The sequence below is a fragment of the Nipponia nippon genome, unplaced genomic scaffold, assembly GCF_047370975.1.
Source record: "Nipponia nippon isolate SJK-2023a ecotype South Korea unplaced genomic scaffold, ASM4737097v1 scaffold_3, whole genome shotgun sequence".
Taxonomy (NCBI): Eukaryota; Metazoa; Chordata; class Aves; order Pelecaniformes; family Threskiornithidae; genus Nipponia; species Nipponia nippon.
In genome coordinates, this window is record NW_028262347.1 from 117,602,656 (window position 1) to 117,624,137 (window position 21,482).

The 21,482-nt window shown below is 40.9% G+C and overlaps 1 protein-coding gene across 4 annotated transcripts in view; it reads right to left on the reverse strand.

The window, feature by feature from the left end:
- The window catches only part of ABLIM1 (actin binding LIM protein 1), a 213,305-nt gene that overhangs the window by 100,405 nt on the left and 91,418 nt on the right, over positions 1-21,482 (reverse strand). For all 4 annotated transcript variants that reach the window (XM_087766571.1, XM_087766570.1, XM_087766568.1 and 1 more), the window contains exon 2: positions 15,181-15,315. In XM_087766571.1, coding sequence (XP_087622697.1) covers positions 15,181-15,315 — 135 coding nt within the window. The remainder of the gene's footprint in view (positions 1-15,180; positions 15,316-21,482) is intronic.

The window sequence follows — 21,482 nt, forward strand, 5'->3', positions numbered from 1 at the left end:
GCAACAGTCTATGCTGCCGACAAATGAGATGACCCTGGTGGTCTTGCTCCCTTCTATCAGATTTTTGCTTTCTCCTCCTGTCACTACATGCCTTGACATCCCAGGAGATGGTTGGTATTCTCTGGCTACAAGAGAGCTTGTAATAAAGACCTTCCTTGGAGGAATCCATGTAATCATAACTTGCATGTACTTGGTCCTTGCCAAGACCTCAGTTACCTCCAGTCATTCAGTTAATCATGTTATCAGAGTTATTTATACCAATGCAATCTTGCTTTCACTTCTGGGACTGCAGGTGAGCAGAAGAAAAGATACAATTCCATAAATAGGACAGATTTTACTATTTTATGCACTAGCTTACATTTTTCCTGCAAGCACGTGCTTTATTTTAAGAAGCTTTCAAGGTGCTGTGCCTTTTTGAAACAACGAATATTTTAGAAATGTTGTATAGTTTAGATAAACTTTTCCAGTCCCCAGATAACACTGAGCTGTTCCACCATCACTGCATTAATACTTTTTTTACTAAGTATGATCTTTGAAATGTTCAGGTTGATTTTACAGTATTAATTTAGACATAAATACTGGGAGAAAGCTGCAGGGAAGAGACAATCGAGCATTAAAAATCTAAACACATCTCCACTATATACACTTCATGATACATGCAGCCAAACTATACAACAGTATATTGGATACTGAATAAAGCAAATAGGAACAAGGAGTATTCCCCACCTGTATTCCAAAAAAATTAATGTCCCAAGAACTATTACCTGTGAGTGCCTAGTCTGCATTGGTCTTGTGTTAATCTTTCACATACTATACTCCCTGTACTTCATGGATTAGATAAACAACTCTAATATTTGGATACAGACTTGTGGCCATGTACAACTTTCTTGGGAAAAATAATTGTATCAGTAGAAGACTGAAGGACCAGTCAAGGAATTCTGTGACTTGGCAGTTTTTCACTGTTAAATGCTTATTCACCCAAACAAAAAACACATCACAACTAGGTGCCTGTTTTGCTTTAAGAAAATATTCATAGTGCTACATTGGCATTTCTGGTCAACACAGGAGACAGAAAGCAATCCATCCCAAAACAGCCAACTCCTATGAAGATACAAGTGCCATGGGAGATGGGAGACTGAATTTCACGCTTCCTGTAGCTTGAGTTGAACAAAGGACTCGAACCTACCTATTTAATGTCCCACAGCAGCACCAAAAATAGTACTTGCTTCATGTGAGCTTTTAAAAGTTCTCTTTATTCACTTCAGGAAGAAAGCACAAATAGGAGCTGCTAGATGAATTCTTAAGCAAATATACATATGGCAGCTCCCAGGCATTTTGGTTTCACCCACTCCTACTGCTCCTCTGTATGTTGCTATATCTGTGTAATTCAGTAAGAGAAGCTACTCTTCACAGTGGTCTAGGATGCTAGCTTAACTCTTACTCTGCAAGCAATTCCAACTCATGCCTCTTCATAACATTCAAGTACATTCAGATCAAATATCAGAAATATCAAATATCAGAAATTCTGATTATTAAGGGGAAATAAATAAGCAGCATTCTAAGTCCTTGCAGTTGCAGAGTCCTTGAAAAACTAAAATATGAAATACATAAAGATTATTGGGGGAAACTGGGTTCAATTAATCTCTCTGCCACAAATTCCAAGCACAAAGTTATGCACATTTGTTCTCTCCCCTGTTATAATGGGCTAACATCCTATTAGCTACCTGCCTTGAAAATTAAAATTGCAAGGTGCTTGGAGCAGGGATTGCAAATTCTCTGTGTTTGCCTGTTGCCAAGCCTCAGAGGTCTAATGAGTGGTACTGTAACAATAATTAATAGAATAACAATAAACAGAATGCACCAAAATGCAACTCAGAATTGAAGCAGTATCAGTGCTAGCATTCTTTCGGTTTCACATTTCTCCGTGGAACAGTGTTAATATTTCATGTGCAAACAAATTACATTTCATGGTGGCATTAAATCCACAAGCAGCCAAAACTCAATTATCAGTGACTTAGAAGAATTAGAGATCTATTGTTAAGGCTCTATTATAATGCTGCAAAACGCTCTAAGCTGGTTTTCAGGTACACCTCCAGAAAAAACCTCTTTCATTCTTCCATTTTTTTTCTGCTGATCTCCTTTTTGTTTAAAATATTCTTTTCAAAGTAACAGTACAATATCATATAACCATTAGGCAGAAAATACTGTGACCTCTACACGACATCAACACTTCACCTTAGACTCCTCCTGAGTTGGGGACTGTCTAGGCATTTTCCACTGGAGGTCCCGAGGCGAAACCTAAGCCTACTTACAATAGGTTTGCTTTTCTAAGTTACCTTTGGTGGATCTTTACAACTAGATCATGGAGTAACTGGAATTCTACTTTAATGCCTGAAAGTTGTTAGGGATTACTTTGGTATTCATACAGTGTAACCACAGGATCTAAAAGTCTGAACTGGAGTATGGTCATGGAGTGGTTAATGCTAGATGCTTCAGAAGCTGCTGAATTTCATAAACAGCTATGGAGTACTCACGCATCTAGGCAAAAGTTTCTTCCTAGCCACCTTTAGTTTGTAATTTAGCTTGTAGCTTTAATGTCCAAGTCTATACATAATTTCAGCTTCAAGCTGAAGGCACTCAGCACGCTGCTGGATCTGCCTCAGAAGCTGCATATATGAACTCTTTGGCTCTTTGCTATGGTCCCCAGTTCTACCAATGAATCACCTTTTGAAAAACCTGTTTAGTCATTATGGCTCTCTTTACCTGCCTAGGCAACAGGTCTAATAAGGTAGGATGATCAAAACTAACTTTCATTGCTACCTCTGTTCTAGCTTCTTTGGAAAATCCAGCTTCAATGTATCATTCAGAGGTCTGTGGCAGATCACTGCTTGCAAAAAACACTACAGACTTTGAATGAAAGGGTTCATGCACTCACAATTCTTAAGCTATATCCCTTTTGCGTGGCCACGGGAATTCAAGCCTAGCAATGAAAATGGGGGATAAAATTATTTGGCAAGTCTTTTAAAGACAGTAATTACTATTATTAAAAAGAACCTCCCTCTACTGCCCTTTTCTTTATGAAGTCTCCTTTCTATCCAATCTCCTTTTTGTCAATAACTCAGAATGAGTTAAATTCTCTCATACTGGCAAGTCATGAATTCAGGCACAAGCAGAACTGCTCATGATGTGAACCACCAACAGATTCATCATCTTTGGCGTACTCACAGCAGGAAGAGCATACACCAATCTGCAAGAATTAAAGACAAGTCCTGGCAACCCCACATTACAACGGATTTTTGCAGACAATTTAGCACATGTGTTCCCATCACTAATCACAGCTTTAAGCTACATAGGCGAAACAAGGGTCACCCAGACTGTTAACACCCATGGTTGGAAAAATGCTGTTCCAGCAGGCTGCTTTCACTTTGAGTCAGAGATCAAATCAGAAAGGATGAACATGACTGTATCCACCCTTGGTGTACAATGTGGTGTACAAACAACGAAGGGAATTACACAGCTTTTTTTTTTTTCTTTTCCTTTTTGCAACTGCGCAGAAGTCATGGTTCTGACAACAAATCCCCTCAAGCTTAAACATATGGCCTTAGCACACATATTTATGACTGCTGTAGAAATACCACAGAAAAGATGGACCAATTGTAATTGTTTTTATTAAAGACCATCTGCCCAGCATCGTTCATGCCACAAACAGCAAAGGCAATGAAGAGAAACCAGCTGTGATTGCTACATACGTACAATAAAACCCAATAGTGTGATCTAGGCAATTGCTGTGATACAAATACCACGTCATCAAAGAAAAACAAATACCAAAATGATGACAGTTAATAGGAAACATCAAATAATGTTCTTTTGTTTTTTCCTACGCTGATGGGAAAAACATCTTCAAAAGAATTAATTAGTGGAGCCAATAGCGATGCACAAATCATTTCACATTTTAGGGACATGGTTTAGAGGTGGACCTGGCAGTTAGGTTAACAGTTGGACTCGATGATCGCAGAGGTCTTTTCCAACCTTAATGATTCTATGATCATGCTTGAGAAGGCAAAAAGCAAGAGATATCCTGTAAACATCCATGACATGGAAGTAGTTCTACAGGAGAACAACACTTCCCCCGAGAACCCTTCCTGCTTGATATGAAGAAATACTGTTTTACATGACCACCAGAACCCCCCTTCTGAAACAGGAGACACTGGGGAGCATTTCTGTTCCCTGAGGTATCATAGAGACAAAAAAAGAAGACGGAAAAAAACCAAAACCAAACAAAAAAAACCCCCATTATCTTCAACAGCTTCTGGAGGAACTCAGCCTTTTCTTTTTCTCAGAGCCTGTACATCAAAGGATTCCATATTCCGGACAGACCATCCTACCTCTCTTGTGAATGGAATAAGCTGGAATACAGTCCTGCCTCACACTGTATGGAAAACACAGACCTACAAGCTTTTTCTCTCTTGAACTACTCTCTGGAGCTATGATTTTGCATCCTTGGAGCACAAAAAGATGGGAGATACCGTCAGTGCTGCTGTCAGCTCTCAAAGCTACAGGGTCTGTGTATGCAAGCCTGGGCTGTTACGACAAAAGGTAGCTGCTCAAGAGCAATCCAATTGCCTGTGATCTCCAAGGGACTCGGATCATTCTTAAGCTGAGTCACTTCCAAGCTTTAATGGGGATGATGAAAATGAAGAGATCAGATTTTTTCAAAGTGAATGGAAGTAGGATTTGATCCTACTGAGCATTATGTAGGATTTCCATAGGGTTATTGTCAGCAAGAGCTGAAAAACCAGGCCCTTAGTAAAATAACTCCATGCTGATGTTAAGTAAAAATGGTTTCAACACGGAAGAAACAAAACCACACAAGCAGACTCTGTGAGCTTGGTCTCTCAGTTTGCAGAAGTGAATGCTATTCATTAAGAAAAGTCTAATGATCTGCTTTGTCACCATGCATTAAATAAGGTGCAAATTCAATTTCCTGTTGGGGTTTTATTTCTTTCTTGTATTTCTAAGCTTCATAGAATAATGGTGCTGTTCTCAAGTCGGGAAATATTCATACAACATCTATTTCTTCTGACATAATGGATTTCTTGTTTGAAGGTAGAAAGGAATTTGGCAATGTTTCAGTTTATCATCTACATCTAAACAAATACACAGGAAAAATCTGTTTCTGTTTTCTTGCCTAAGAGAGGGCTTAACAAATCCTGTATTGATGAAAGCAAGGTTCATGTTCTTATTAAAAGTTTAAAGTTTCCACATTTCAAGTGAACTAAGTCTTTCTCTGCCTTTGTTTTATTCCTCTTAATTGATGGCATAACCTTCAGTTCCTTAAGTTATTTAAAGAACAAACATACGTCCAAGTATCATCAGAAGACTACATGAGAATGGTACGTCTCAGAAGCCATGCTGCAGCCTTACTATTGCAAAGATTACAAGGCACCATTAAGAAACTGCATACAGCTTGTTGCAAAAGCTGTAACAGAGATCCTGATAACTGTTTGTCACACTCCTGTCCCTGGAAATTTTTTTTGCCATACACCGATGAGAAATGCATTTTGATCCAAGCCATCCGGAACTGTGTCCAGCATTCCCAGTGGTTCTGGAATCTTTTCTCATTTCAACAGATAGACTTTAGAAACAACCCTGGGAAGTCAAAAGAGCTTTATATACATGGAACAAATACGGGTGATGTTAAGATCTGCTTCGTTACCTAGTCACCAGCTGGAAGAAAGGTTTAGCAGCTAAAATACCTCCTGAGCAAACTGCATGCCTCTCCTCTTCCCCTAAATTGATCTGGATCCCCATGAGATGCATCCTCTAGCCTCCAGCCAGGCCCTTCTCTTCCCTTGAAGAACCTTGACCCCCCATTTCAAACACCCTGCCTGCATGCCGACTGAGTGCCACTGTCATTATGACACAAGTAATTCTCAGTGGGGTACTTGAGTGAAACCCCTAAGCATTTAATGCAAGCATTCACTCAACTCAAACCACTAGTGATGACTGAGTTTCAAATGAGCTCAGAGTTTTAACTTAATCGACTTCCCAGTCAACACCACGGCACTGCTTTTAGTCCTACGAGGTCAGCGTTCTTTGGTTTTCAACTTAACACTGGAGATATGAACAATACTTCATAGGGGAAACATTCCTGTCTGCACCTGACATGCATATATTTCAGTCTTTCTAGCAATCTAAGAGACAATAGCTAGTACCTGAGCTCAACAGCAAGCAAACAACAGCCATATATAATGTAGCAATGTGACAGCTTCCCCACTGAAATATCAATGTTTTGTGCACGCGGATGGAAACAATGGCAAGAATCATTCAACCATTTAAAACACCTTTCACATTAAACTAAGCACTAGGTGGAGATCAAAGTCATTTACAGGTCTGTGGGAAATGAACCTTGAAGAAAATGCAATCAGTGGAAAAATGTCAAAGTTTAGCCTGGGATAACTTGGCTACACCTATCTAGATGAGAGATCTCTCTAAAAGGTTTATAAGTATGCAAACCAAGGATGTAAGAATAGAACAAAACCAAATCTACCTCATCCATGGACTTATGAAACAAGCCAGGCAAATGAAGGATACATTGACGACAAACCCAAGCAACTTTTCATATTCTCATAAGGATGCTCTGTCCCACTCATCAAGCACCTGTAAAGCATCCTGCTGACCCTCTACTTTCAAAGGGATCCAGTAGCTTGTTAAAATTTGACATGGCATCTGTCAGCATTCATTCATCAACATCAGCCAAGCAGTGTAATTAATTTCATTTCCTGTCAAATGTTTGGTCACTGAAAGTGACCTCAGACCCAACTAAACTAAGATCCCTGTCAACCAATCGCCATTAATAGCACTAAATCCCCAAGAGCAAAACAAGGATCCACTTTAGAATGGGATGAAACTGCTTGGGATTTTTTTCCTGTCAACATCTAAAGCAAAAATTATCAATTCAGTGTTTTATATGAAAAGAAGCCCCAAATAAAATAGAACATTGCTATTGAAAGCAAGTAGAAGGGCAGGAAAGGGTCAGAGGATGGGAGAACAGTGTGAGGTAGAACTATGGGTATAGTTTGAGCCCTCCTGTCAAAGCCCACAGTCACCTCACCCACCGTGCCTCTTCAGCAGGGAGCAAGGGATCCTCAGGAATTCTTACGCAGACCGTTTTCCACAAGTATTGAGGATGACTGGTGGCTTTCACTGCCAAGGGGTCGGATAGAGTTTAAAATCTGCTGCACCCCTGAAACAGCCCGTTGCCATCCCAAAGGCTACCGCCACTAATGAGACAGAACCCTCCCTGCTGAGTATGGGTTACAGGAGGGTTAGGCTGGCTTTCTGCAAAACAACCTTATCTTAGAGCAAACTTCCCAGGCCCTTACCCAAACCTGAAGTGAAATACCAATAAGAATCACTACAAGAAAAAGAACAGGCTGCAAGACACAGCAGCTAAGATATGCAAATACAGAAATGGCAGTTACTCTCACAGCTGGAACTGAGGCTTGCTTTCATATCAAGCATGGATTGACATCTGAATCCCATTTCCTGTCATGGGAGAAATTTTAACCTCCGTTAGCTTCCCAGGAACGGCAGAATCCCATTGTTCCCCAGATTTTCTGAACTGTTCAAACCTGATTTGCTGCCCTTAAGCATGTTCTCGCTGTCCCCCGTTAGGTCTCCTTATGCACACAGGTTACAGCGTGCCCCCCGTTTCGCTTTTTCATCTGATTTGTGTACTAATCTCTTCAGCAACAAGTACTTCTCTTTCATTTTCACCCTTAAAATCTCAACTTACTCTTCCTCATTCCCTTCCATGGGACTTTCTACCATGGACAATGGATCCAGAATTATAATCCTTCAAGATCTTGAGTCAGATGTCCGAAGTCCTGACCATCCAAACCAGGATATTGTTAACATTTCTGTCCTTTTTATTTGTATTCTGCTGTTAGAGAATTTCAGATTCATATTTTCCAATGTTTTATATTTTAATGACTAGAAATGCCCTTTTCTTTCAATGAAAGCCAAGACACTCAGGTTTAGGAAAAAAAATGAAAACACAAACACTCTTGAGAAAAATCAAAAGACTTAAAAATGTTAAAGGCTGTTTCAATAACCAAGCTGAAAAGGGGAGTTCACAAGCTGGCAAGCAGAACCATGACGTACTGAAAGAGAATTACAAGCTTGGAGAGCTTTTATATAAAGAAGGGTCTTTGGTTCAGTGATTCGAGCTTCAAGGGACCTCGTATAATTTCCCGATGCTCAGGAAGGAGCACGTTCTGTCCACCAGTTATGCTACCGTGTCCACAGATCAGTCTGTTTCAGAAGTATTTGTGGAAATGAAGAGATCTTTTCAAACACTGCACTGGATATCTACTACAAGAAGGTCCTCATATTTAAACTTTCCATCCACGGACACCAAACTATAAATAGCACTAACTACCCAGCTGCCAGTTTGCAGCCTCCTCCCGCTGCCACTGAAGGAATCTGATGACAGATCAAAGGTCAAAGAACTAATGATTTAAAACACATTCCAGCCTGTTGATACAGTGTCTGCTTACATGACCCTGACTTCTTCCCAGTCCTTCAAGGGAGGAAGATCCAGTTCAAAGTCAAAGATTACAGAGCATCCCAAAATCTAAACTTAGGAACCCTCCTGCTTCCCTGTCAAGCTCACTGAACTACAGATGATGTAGCCTTGCAAATGTCATCACCTAAAAGAAACAGACCCATGCCTGGAACCTAAACACACCACACATAGGATTCTGGAAGTACGTATTGATGTGGGCTTTCCTAAATGAGCTTGAAAGACATCTAACTCTAAAGAGGAAAATTAGCACATTTGTTCCATAATTAAGAAACTGCTTTATGCTGATTTATAACAATGTTTTAATAGAAGCTAAAAGTTTCTTCTCTGTGGGATACTCTGGGTTTGTGGTTTGTAGCATGTGGAATGTAGTATGCCAAGACTTGGCTTTGCCTTATAATTAGCAAGAATATTAACTGGTAATTGCCTTTTGGTATCCAATATTGCTATAGCATATAAAACATTCATACACAGTGAAACATTTCCACCTGGCATAGCCTAATCAAATTACAGACATTTATGCCACATAGTGAGGACTAGAAAACTTTAAGACACCATGCATATTCTCACGGCAAGATTGCTTATTTACAACAATTTTTTTTTTTTTATTTTAGGCTACCATATGAAAGCTAATATGTTTTCCAATTTATACTCGACATCGAGAACAGGGACACTGTCTACTATTTGAAATACTCCTACTGCAAATACTACATTACCTTGTTAAGATAATGCAACCTATCTCTACATGTACCAAAATCCAGCTATGTGAACTGTTACATTGTTACTATGAAAGCTTAAAGCTTGTTCTGTTAAGCAATACACTGTATTGAAACCAGCGTTTCCCTCTAACCCAGATGATGAATCACAGGCTTAATAATAAAGTCTTATTATAGCAATTTTGCTAGCCTCAAAGTTTCCTCTCCTAGTACATGCAATAGGGCAAAATGAACTATAATCAACTGACAATGATAGAAAATTATCATTTGTATCAGATCACAATTTAATTCGAGATATTAAAATCTCTGCTCGTGCACATTGTAATTTAGGGCCTGATCCCACACACATTTACATATGTAACAGACATTGCACTGAAGAGTCTTAGTTTTTCCAGAAAAGTTGTTCATGTACATAGATGCTTTACAAGAAAAACTTTTTACTTCTTTATAAGCTATTAATTCATTCTTTATGTTAAAGCCATAATGTTAACGCCTATTAAAGACAAAAAGCAAACCCAATGAGGTCTCCAACTCAGTCTGTTCTCCCCCCAGCCTCTTCTAACCCTCCCTCCTCTCAGCCTGCTGCTTCCATTGCCTGCTAACCATTAACTATTTGGTACGGTAAGAGTAGTGTCCTCCTGCTAAAACAGATATTACAACTTATTTATTACAACTGGAGATAATGCAGAATCCAATTAAACTTGCATTTGTAACGCACAACAGTGTAATTCCTTAGCAAGAAAAGTGACTTTGTTATAAAACAGCCAAAGACAGCTCCTCTGAATAGTGCTCCTGGAGCTGCACTCCTAAACGTCTCTTATCCCTCCCCTGTCCATCATTCCCCTGTTAACTCCAGCCCCGAGTCAGCTGCTGACTGCCTGAGATTCCTTGCCTATCGGGAGGCCGGCAGAGCTCACCTTCTGGGGGACAGGCCACACCATTTTCAGCTCTTTGTTTTTTTATCAGCTCTTATCTGGAGCCACAAATAGAAACAGCCAGCCCTGCCAGGCAGATAGGACAAAACAGCGGTATACCCTTGGTTTTCAACAGGCCGGGAGTAACAGCTAGCTGCATCTTATCGTGGGGGTTTGGGAACACGTCAATCGGTGGAGGTTTTACTTGTCATCTTTGTCAGGAAGCAGTTACTCTGTTCTGAGAAGGATTCCAGAGGTGGACGGAGCACCAGACTGCAGGGGGAGATGACTGTCTGATCACATAACATGACACACGAGCACGTCCTGAGCTGGCTGATGCAGCACGGAGGCTTAAGTCACCGTGTTCCTGCAGCGCAGCAGCCACCGCTGACATGCGTGCCAAGCAATCACGGAGTGCCTATGCGTCTCTGACATAAACTAGGGAAGCAGGATTACAATCATACCAAATACGCTTAACAGTATGATGTAAACACAAAGTTGAGAGCATGGATGGCAACAAACAAACAAACAAACAAAAAAAGGATCCCATACAGAGCAAAATAAGAACAGGTTCACAATGAAACCCTGCTACCATACAGCTAGCAAGACAGCTTTAAGAGGAAATGCATTTTTTCCACACCTTCACTAGACTATCACACTAAACCTATGGGTAAAAGTTTATACATTTTCACCAGGTATGACAGTCATCAGACAAGTACACACTTGCTCAAGTCTTTCACACTGTAGATATACAAGTTGAAGTCTCAAGAGAAAACTTCAGTATAGAGAAAGGAGAAAGCTGCATCCACAGGTGGCTTGGTCATCCGATACGTTCTGGTCCCAGTATCAGGAGTTGCTTCCTCTGGCTAAGAACACAGGGTATAAGCTGAGGGGGTCTAACTCCACCTCCTGTAGAGTCGCAGTCATGTCAAATTAAAAGCCCATTAGAGGAAAACAATGCTTACTTGAACAGCTGTGTTCTGCTTGTATGAACCATACGGTCAGACAACATGCAATGTAAGTAAGTAACTGTATGGTTTAAACAAAAAGTGCATTCACTTACATATGAGAGACCAACAATAAACAAGCACTGCAGCTCAGGTATAAGAATCAAAACAGGACTTGGAGCAGCCTCCCATATACACCCCTTTCCTTTCTCCCAGTGGAAGGCAAATGAACACAAAAAAGATAAAACTTGCTGACAAACCCAACTAATAAGGCACAGACTAAATAGGGAGCAAGAGGAAAGTCTCTGAGACTCAGCACCGGCTCTCTCAGGTCAAACCGGGATATGCAGATACTACAAACAGACAGAAGCCACACTGGCACTCTCTTCTCCTAAGCAATAAGCGAACATGTGCAACCAGTCACCTTCCACAAGCTCAAAGTTTCCTTAACAAGCTAACGATAAAAAAATATACTTTACTTTCCATCAGAAAGAGATATTTCTATAGCTCTCCCTTCTCTGGTGATCTTCATGCAAGCAGTCACGAGACCAATAATATTACAGAATATATAAACTGTCATCAGCTTGGAAACATCTCCATAAACAGAAGCCACAATGAGTTTAGATATTGCCCAAGGGGAGAGAAAAAAAAAAAAAAAAGTATCTGACTAAACCCAGCCTTGCAACAGAATAGTCAAAGCACAAAAGCAGTCTCTGTGTAAGCAACTAAAAAACAAGTGAAAGAATAAATTAGACCCCCCCCCCCCCCCCAAAAATAGCAAGATTAATCTGGTGCATTCAGCAGGAGAACAATTCCAGAGCCCTATTCCATCTGCCCCCTTGCTTTATCAGGAGGTCCTAGGCACCCTGTTCACCACCTGGCCTGAATTACCATTCTCCTTCATGACTCAAAGGGTCTCAGCTGACCTGCTGCTGGAAATACCTTAATCCAGGGTCTGCTGTAAATTGAGACCACCACTCACTATGGGCAGAAACAGTAAAAGAAACAACTTTTTGCTGGTTTTGAACTGTTTAGGGATTATATAACACCGAGTGCTGCTTGAAATACAGCAACTGTAATACAGGAAGACCGATGCATTACCCTAAGAATTTCAGGAACAGTGCAGATGATAGTGCTCCTCTCTGCCTTCCATGATGGGCTGATACCATTCCATTCATCAGTTTGACACAGATGAAAGACATCAATATCCAGGAGAAAGTTAAGTATTTTTTGAGCTATCTAGCTGTATTTAAATAAAACCCACAGGTAACACAAACACAGAATTTCTTAGATTCTAGCCATTCATTTTTCAGCATCCAAATAACTCAAGTGACTTTCTAAAAAAATCTTTAATAACATAGGAAAACAAATATTTCTAATTTCTGCTATATCCCATCTATTTAGGAAGCAGAAGGACAGAGTTACAGCAATTCACACTACTATACTATTCCACCCACATCTGAAACATGAAAAATATAACTGAAACTCAGGGACTGGGCTTGAGGCACTTTTCAGAGTCTGGATCTGCAGTATACGTGGTAGATACGGACTTTCAGAAAAGATAACTTAGGTTTAAAGGAAGCGAAAAACTCCGTAGTATAGGATTCTGCTACTCTGTTTTAGTTACTCAGTCACTCCGATTTACTCCAGCACCTTTCTCCATGCTCACCACCAGCTCCAACACGTTCACGTCAAGCCTGACACCATTTCATTGTATCTATCCTATGCTATGCTAGGACTGAATGTGGCAGATGCTGGTAGTATAGGAGCAACCTTTCCCTTGTTTCACATGGGCCTACATATTTCTCCATATTCTCACTTTTCATCCTACACATTGCAATGAGAGAATTACTTACTTCAGCCAACTCTGTATTGTTGCCAATTAAACAGAAACCCTGTGAAGGAGTCAGGACTGCCTCCTGTTTCAGAACGCCCATCTTCAAAGGTGAAGATTTCACAAAGAGTAGTTTTAGAATTATTTAATGCCTCATTAAACCTCTTTTTTGTGAAAATCCACAGCGAGTCCTTGTTGTGGTCACGGAGACTACGAGGCCCAGGCCAAAAGGAAGGGAGAGGCACAGAAAATGGCGGCCCACAGAGGGGGAGGCCCCATGAGAGGGGAGGGACTCGGACAGTGGAGGACCGACGAGGGTGTGCGGGGAGGGCAGCAGGGGGAAGGCAGAACCCAAAAGGAGCAGGAGGTCTGAAAGCACGGGAAGCCAATAAAAAGGTGGGAGGCTCACATAGCGGAGGCTTGTAGAGAGTTGGGGTGGCCCAAAATTGTTGGAAGTCCCCCCCAAAATTGGCAGGCTCAGAAACTCAAAGCCCTCAGAGGCTGAGAACAAGAGAGCCAGTGAAGCCCACAGCAAGCGGGATGCTCACAAGTGGAGCCCCCAGGCAAATGAGGCTCCAAAAAAGAGAGGGCCTCCATAAAAGTGGGAGGCCCAGCCCATGGTGGGGGAGGCCCAGACCCATGGGAGACGAAGTGAGGGGGAGCCGGAAAGGGAGGGAGGCTCACACAGGAGGCCTGAAGCAGTGGGAGGCTCCGAGGATAAGGTCCCATGGAGGCGGAGACCTGGGGAGTCAGGGAGGCCGATAGGGAGCAGGAGGCCCAGCCCCACAGACTGAAGGCCCAGCAAAAGGGAGGCCCCCAGCAAGTGTGTCTGCATTTATGTATATACTTATACACACAAGTATGTATAGATATGCACACATATATGGTGTGTGTGTAGGTATGCATATTGCTATTTCTTGAACTCAGGCAAAATCCAGCCACAAGGAAAGTGAGCAAAGAAAATTTTTTTCACCCGCTCATCTTAAAAGCTCCAGCTCAGCTTTTTCCGAGGGTCATGGTGCCAGCATGGCTGCTAGAGATATCCCTTGCCTCCTGCTCCTTTCCCTTTTGTAACCATGCTCTGCCCTGCTCCCTCTCTGAAGGCACCTCTCCCAAAATTTGTGGCTGAGGCTCCCCCGTGTCCCAGCACGTGCCCCTCAGTGACCACCCTCCCTGTTTCTCTTGGATGTCAGTAGCTATCAGGGGGTTCTTTTGGTGGGTTTTTTTTGAGTGCAGGTACTTACTTTCAGCCAGCAATTCAGTTAAAAGGAGCTTAATTTTCTAATGAAATGCAGCAGCTACTATTAACAGTTTAAAAAAAATCCAGATTTATCCAAATCCTTGAAAAAGCACTTAGAACAAAAACTACTAAAAGAATTTTCTGAAGTATTCTTATGCCATATCCCTTTTCACCATATCACACTATACAATCTAAACATATATTGCCATATATGGCAATAACAGGAAATACATACAACACAACATTTGAAACCAACTCAACTATTTACACCGGATTTCTAAGTGGCTGCTAGGGCTATACTTTCTCTTCCTATGTTTTGTGACTCTCCATAAAGCACTTCATCTTGGATGTTTAGTGTAGTTCCACTGTTTCCCAAATAAACAGAAAAGAAATTCACCAAAGCAGCCAGAGTCTAATCGCGGCTTAATTAACTATTTGGGAAATATGTGATACTGTCTACATAAAACTGTACGAAGCAAAGAAAATTGAAAATAATATTGGAGACAACCAAGATGTTTTTTCATCTCCTGAAGGTATAATTATCTATTGTGTAACTTGCATCCAGTGAACAGTAGAAAAGAAAAAGAATGAACACATAAGTATTCAGAGGAGAATGTGCTATTTCAAGTCTTCTAGTGGTGGCAAATTTATTCTTCCTCCCCCAATAAAATGTCTCATAAAATCTTTCTTTTCAATTAAATTGTAGATATTTGCATATTGAATTTGTTCTGTGTGGTGCCGATTACCTTGCTGCTTGTACATGTGCAATTCAGCCATTTCAGCCCCCATTCTTTACCCTCCCCTCCCACAAATCCTTCAGAGACAGAGCAATGCGAATATCCTGTAACTGGCCGATGGCAGGAAGCGTGAGCTCTCATCGCTGGTTCAAGGTACATTTGCGCAAATTGACTCGTTTCTAATAGATGAATATCAAGGTCTTACCTTTGCAGGTGAAGCACTTGATGTGAAAGTGTCTGGCCTGAACACGGAGTACTTCACCTTTACATGGCTCCCCACATTTATGGCAGTGGATGACCGGCTTTTCAGAGGGGTGGTGAGGCTCCTGAGGATGGGCCACTGTAAAGCACAAAAATATGATTTAAACCCAGACAAAAAGAGTATTTTCTCCTGTACATAAATCTGTGTTCTCAGACACTTTGCATCATGATACAAAAGTATCTGTTCACATTTTACACTCATCTAAAATGTCACTAACGTTTTTTTTAAATATAGACTTTTCATAAACCAGTAGTTTAAAGCCATTCACATCAACTACTACCTCTTTCCACTGAGGCTGCCATGGAAAGACAAGGAAAAATTCCCTCCGCAGTTTCAGTGCCACAAAGTGTTTCAGACTGCCTAAGCTTTTCTTTCCAAGAACATTAGTGTGTGTAAACCATTCGATGAGCGCACAAGGCAACAAGAACTGGGCTATTTTAATCCAAGAAAGAATACAAGCCAAGCAGCAAAAAGAATGAAAGGAAAGCAATTCCAAATCATGTTGTGAGAAACCAGATGAACCAGGTAGTCTGACTTTGCATGCAAATGACTATATTAAATACAAGTAACAAACACCTCCATTTTGCTACACCACATACCTAACACAGGGAAAGCACATCTGAAGAGAAAAGAAGCCAACGTTACCTGTTTCTACTCCCATTAATTCTAGCAGAAACGACTCTCTGCATGCCTATCAGAGATATTATGAGTAGACAGAAATGACCAAATCATCTGCAATATAGCCAGGGAGACAAAATTCCAGGTACTGGTAATTGATCAGCTATTCCACAGCCCTGAGCAGAGCTTGGACAGTAACCGGAAAGGTTTGTGTCAGCTTTATTATGTATTTCATTGTCGTAATAAATGTTTTATTGCTCTACATTTGGTTTCCACAAAAAATGTTTAACTTTTTCTTCAGATGTGTCTTGTGGCAGCCTGGAGCCCCAACAGAAATGCACAGGCATAAACTAGAGCAAGACTGAGTCTCAACTGTACTATTTGAAGCGGAATGTATTACCTAGAATGTTCCCAAACAAAACTATGTTCCTTCAAATCTCCCTCCCACATCCCATTCTAGCAGTACAAAGTTGTCCTTCTTGTAATATTGTTCTCAAACCAGTGATGCTCATCAGAACATTTCTGAGAAAACATACCTCTCTACCCACGCCTCCATCTTCCTACCATTCCTGTCCTGCTTTTCCTGGCCTGCAAAAGACTGAGTGCTGATACACCTACATCACTCTCACTGTCACTGGGAATCATCTTCATTACTTTATCTCAGTGTTTTCTGGAGCTCTCTTTTCCTTTCCTGATCAATTCCTGACATCTCCCCAGCCAGGATTATGCTTTTTTTCAGGTTACTGCTTATGCAGCAATACAGTAGACACCTTGCTCATATTTACTGGACCGGTTTCCTCCCCTTCCTCAGTGAATTTTTAGGGGAAAAAGCCCCATCACTTCATGAAGTCCTGCTATATTACTCTCCTTTATAAATCCCTTAGTGAAGAATGCTGTTATCATTCTGCATTATATAGAGTAAATACAAGACTAATAATAAAAAAGCCTAATATGTGATTAGGGGAGTAACAGCATCAAGAACAGAGGATAACAAATATTCCAAGCAATAATTTCTGCTCCAAGTCCGGCCAAACTAACAGGGCAGCTGCTACTTTGTTCTCCTCCCCCGCCTCCCTCCCCAGTCTTCAAAGAAAATGGCTGAATTCTTCTACTCAAGCTCAAAGTTTTTAATGCCTCCTCCTCTGGTAGCCTCATTTCAACTATTCCCCATGAGCAGTTATTCAGTCCATACTGGTGAACAGAATGCAGTTGGCAACGCCAACCAGTTTTTCAATTAGCAGTTCCCTTTAAATAAGAGCCCAGTAAATGCCTTGCCTTGAGCGAACCTCATCTAACAGTCTGCAATGCAATACTATTTCTGGAGTGGAAGTTCTTACTCTTCCAAACAAGTTTACTAACTATTAACTTGTAACCAAGGAAACACACAGTTTATGCAATGAGAAAGAAAGAAAGAAGAGACAAACATAGAGACAAGTGCTAGTAAATTAAACTATTATGAGGAAAATTCCCTCTTACATCCAGACAGCCTGAGATGGGCCTGATGCCAACTGAAGAAAAGGTAACAGAATGTTTAAAGTTGCTCAAATGAGGAACTGCATCAAGGATTTGGGCAAATGCTTCCTAGGACTTAAATGCTGCAGTGTGAAACCTGTACCTGCAACATTCTGCTCTCTCAAACTCACATGTGGAGGACACCCTAACATTTTCTGCATGCCAGCATCCAGAGCTTCTGGTATTGATCTGAAAGACAAGTTTTTGCTCTTTACTAGAGAGTAAATAAATGTTTTCAAGACTGGTCCAATGATGGAACTTCTTTCTACTTCTGCCTTTACAGCCATTTAAATGAATACAAATACTGCTAGTTGTTAATTCCAGACTGATCTTTTAAGTGAAGCTGATTATGGTGCTTGTCTTACTGGCCTCAATTTGGCATTGTAGGTCAAGATTGAGTAATTGACTTTTGCTCTCCTGCAAGGAATTGCTTGCAAGCTTTTTCCTTTGGATATATGCAATACACACAAGGCTTCTCAGTGGCAGAGGTGACCCTTTATAGTCACCAGTGAGGACAGAACAGGGAATTAAAGAAAGAGAAATACCTTTACAAGCAGCTTATTTAAGTGTTTCTGACTGAAGTCCAGCCAGCTTACCGGACATGTAAATTGTGAGCTGCTTTGGGTCTGAAAACCCTGAGCAGGAGCTAGGCTCATCTCCTTACAGGCATTTCACATCTTGACACAGTAAATATTTCAGGCTCTGCCTGCACCAACCCTCCCCACATCAACTGCATGCTAGAGGATATATTCTCAGGCATCGTGCACCAGCAGCAATGGTGCAATAAGGCATCTCTGTATCATGACTAAAGCAATAACAGACTCCAGGCAGTATCATTAGTGACAGGGCATTAATTTATGATCTGGATAACCCATGTTCCAAACCCCGCTCCACAACAGGTATCTGGGCTCTTTGGATGGCATGCCCTTAACTCCAAAGGACTAAAGTCAGACAGCGAAGTTCAGCTAAGTCTCCGAGCCTGTAACCTATCAGCTTAAAATTAGGTTATGTGAATGTTTTAGTTTCTCTGTGTCTTGAGCGTCCCTGACTGTAAGCCAGGTGTAACAGCACTGTTAGCCTCACCCTACTGTGAGAACAAATACAGAGGACAAGGTTCCCAGGCACTGGGATGGAAAGAGTCACATAAGCACCTAAGACAGTCAGTCAGTCCTGATGGTCACATATGCCACATCTGCCGTATTTCTGGAAGCAGCATTCATTGGAAAGTACACGAGTGGACAAACACTAACTTGAGGAGCTGTGTTGCCTTTAATGAAGTTTCAAATCCAAATATATTAACACCACGACTACCTTCCAAATTAAAAGAGCATAAATTAACAGCTTTCTGAGGGAGAGATGCTACCAGAGCAACACTTTCTTGGTTCAGTTCTGGGGCTCACAATTGTCTTCATATCATAAAGTGCATACTGACTGCTTGGGTAGTGTAATATAAACACAAGTCAAGTATTTACCAGTTCCAGTATACTGATGTGAACTGAAACTTGTCTACATACAAATCATGTCAGATTAAGTCAAGATGTGGTTTTACATCAGTTTAGCCCAGCCAGTATAACAAGGTGTATGGATCTTTTGGTGTAGGATTAAACACCATGTATTGGTCTCGCTCCCCTCATCAAGGTGCAGATGCCTACTAACACAATGGATCTAGTTCCAAACAAATGTCATTCCATCACAAGTACCCAGGCTACTAAGTGAACTGTTTTTTAAACTGGCTCTAGTTAAACTAGCGCAATGTCTACATTTGAACAAAGGGAGGCTGGAAGCAGGCATACAGATGAAACAGGTGCAACGATTTCATTGAATATTTAATCTTATTTTTATTCCTTCAGCACTTTTCAAGATTAACTACGAAAGCTACAGTACCTGTAGAAGTCTAAGTTGTCACAGTCTCTACAATTTTACAGAGAGTAATTACAAGAGATGATCAATAAAACTTTTCCAGAGTTTCAGGTTGCTTAATAACAGTTTTAACTTCCAAAGCTGCTGGGCACTGACTGAAGACTTTTTTCTCCTTTATTAATGAACATATATGAGATATGTAAAGGTGAGCCATTTAAAGGTGTATAACATGAGATATACACGGAAGAACTTTTCAAAAGAAGCTAGGTTAAGACTTCCACTCTTGCTTACAAGACCAGCTTAAATGAATAATTAATGAATAATTAATGCTTTCTTAAGCTCATTTGGGTTTCCAATAAGACAAATCAATGTCCCATTAAATATCCAATTTACCCAGAGTCACATGTACACTGACAGGGACAACTGGGAAGTCTGGATTACATTGTTCAATTCAAGGTGGCGAAAAGAAAAGGAAAAAAAAAATCAATAGCACCTTCTCCTATGAGTAAGACATTCTGTCATTGGAGTATTGCTTTGTGCTAACATCACTCCACAGACATATCACCGTGATTTCTGTCATTCCTTACATTCCCTTGTGAATCGTGCAATGTTGATTTCACTACATGTTGCAATTGCACTATATTGATGTAAATTCAAAGCAACTCTACCAGCTTGAGAGTACTCATTACTGCAGGACGTGGTGCTCGAGGACATGGTTTAGTGGTGGACTTGGCAGTGCTGGGTTAACGGTTGGACTCAATGATCTTAAGGGTCTTTTCCAACCTTAACGATTCTATGATTCTATGATTTTACCAAAACATCGCAAAATAATCCCAGATCTGCAAAGAAAAAGGAACAACTGAAAAGAAAAAGAGATAGAAAAGACCAATGACAATCCGATGTTCCTATGAGAAACCTAAGGCACCTTCTGAGCAAAACGAAGGAATTAATTTGCTGTGCAAAATTTAAAACTGTCTTGTCAGTGTTTCTTTATGTAGAGATCATTGTACAAAGGTTTAATAGCAATTACATGTTTTGCTGCATCAGCCAGAAAAAGCACCTCAGTACTCATACCAAACCCTTCTGAAATGGAAATTACAGCAACTACCTGAAGAGTAACGGTTGCAAAATAGAAGAAAACAAGGAAAATAAATACTGCAGCCTCCCTCATTGATGATTCTCTCCCTGAACACAGAACTGTTAGGAACCCAAAGAGTGAAGCTAAGTGACTCTTAGCTGCAGATTCCTGCTGGCAAGACTCCACGTCTCTGCTGCAAGCTACAGAATACTTCAGCATTTTATCGGAAGTCACAAAGAAGCTTCTGGGAAATGCCGTGCTATGCGTATGCTGCAAAGCAGAGGTCACAGCAAAATAGGCTGGGTTCAGTTCTGCTCTAAACTGAAGTAAAAAGCAGCGTCCTCTGAATTTAAACAGGAGGAGGATATGGGCTATTGTTCTTTTAAAAGTGAATTTTTGTAGTTTTCACCTTTGCATGCCTACTTTCACGAATAAACTTGGAGTTATGCTCAGTCACCTCTAACCACGTTGTAGCAGGCGTGACTTCAAACTTCATGCTAGGATATACAATTTCTATGACTTCTAGCTCCACAACCTCTGGGCAATTTTGCATAGCACTGAGAACATGCTGTGCTCACAGCAGCGTAGGCAAGGGGACTCTCGGGATTTCAGAGCTGTGTCCTTTATATCTTAAAGAGTGTCCTAATACAGACAGCACGCTCTGAAATGCTAACTTTCAATTGGCTGCTGTGTTCTTTTGGCTGAAAACTGAAATATTAAGAAGGAAAAATAAAGCAAAAATTTAATGGCGTGAAACAATCGCATGTTTTTTTGCTAGCCTGCTTCAGATTTCCTCACTCCTTTCTGCCTCCAGGAACGAAGGTAAGATGACTGTGCTAGAGATTGCCAAGGCACTAAATGCAACCAAATCTTCCTACAGGCAGCAGTGCTCTCTGCCTTCTCTCTCTGTAATACCTGATATGGCTTTGGAGACGATTTCTTAAATTAATTTACAGGATTTGAAGTTCAAAACTTGAAGGTTTTAAAATCAAAATTCCCTCAGTCTGTGATGCTGTCAAGTGGCTGTCCTGTAACTCCAGCTGGGCAGCCACTTGCGTGGGACAGGACAGAGGTAGGCAGGTAGGCACTGTGCACAGCAGGACAAGCTGTGAAAAAAAGCTGTTCTGGGATGAAAGGCGAGAGAGAGACACCAGAGAACCAAGCTGAAGAACCAGAT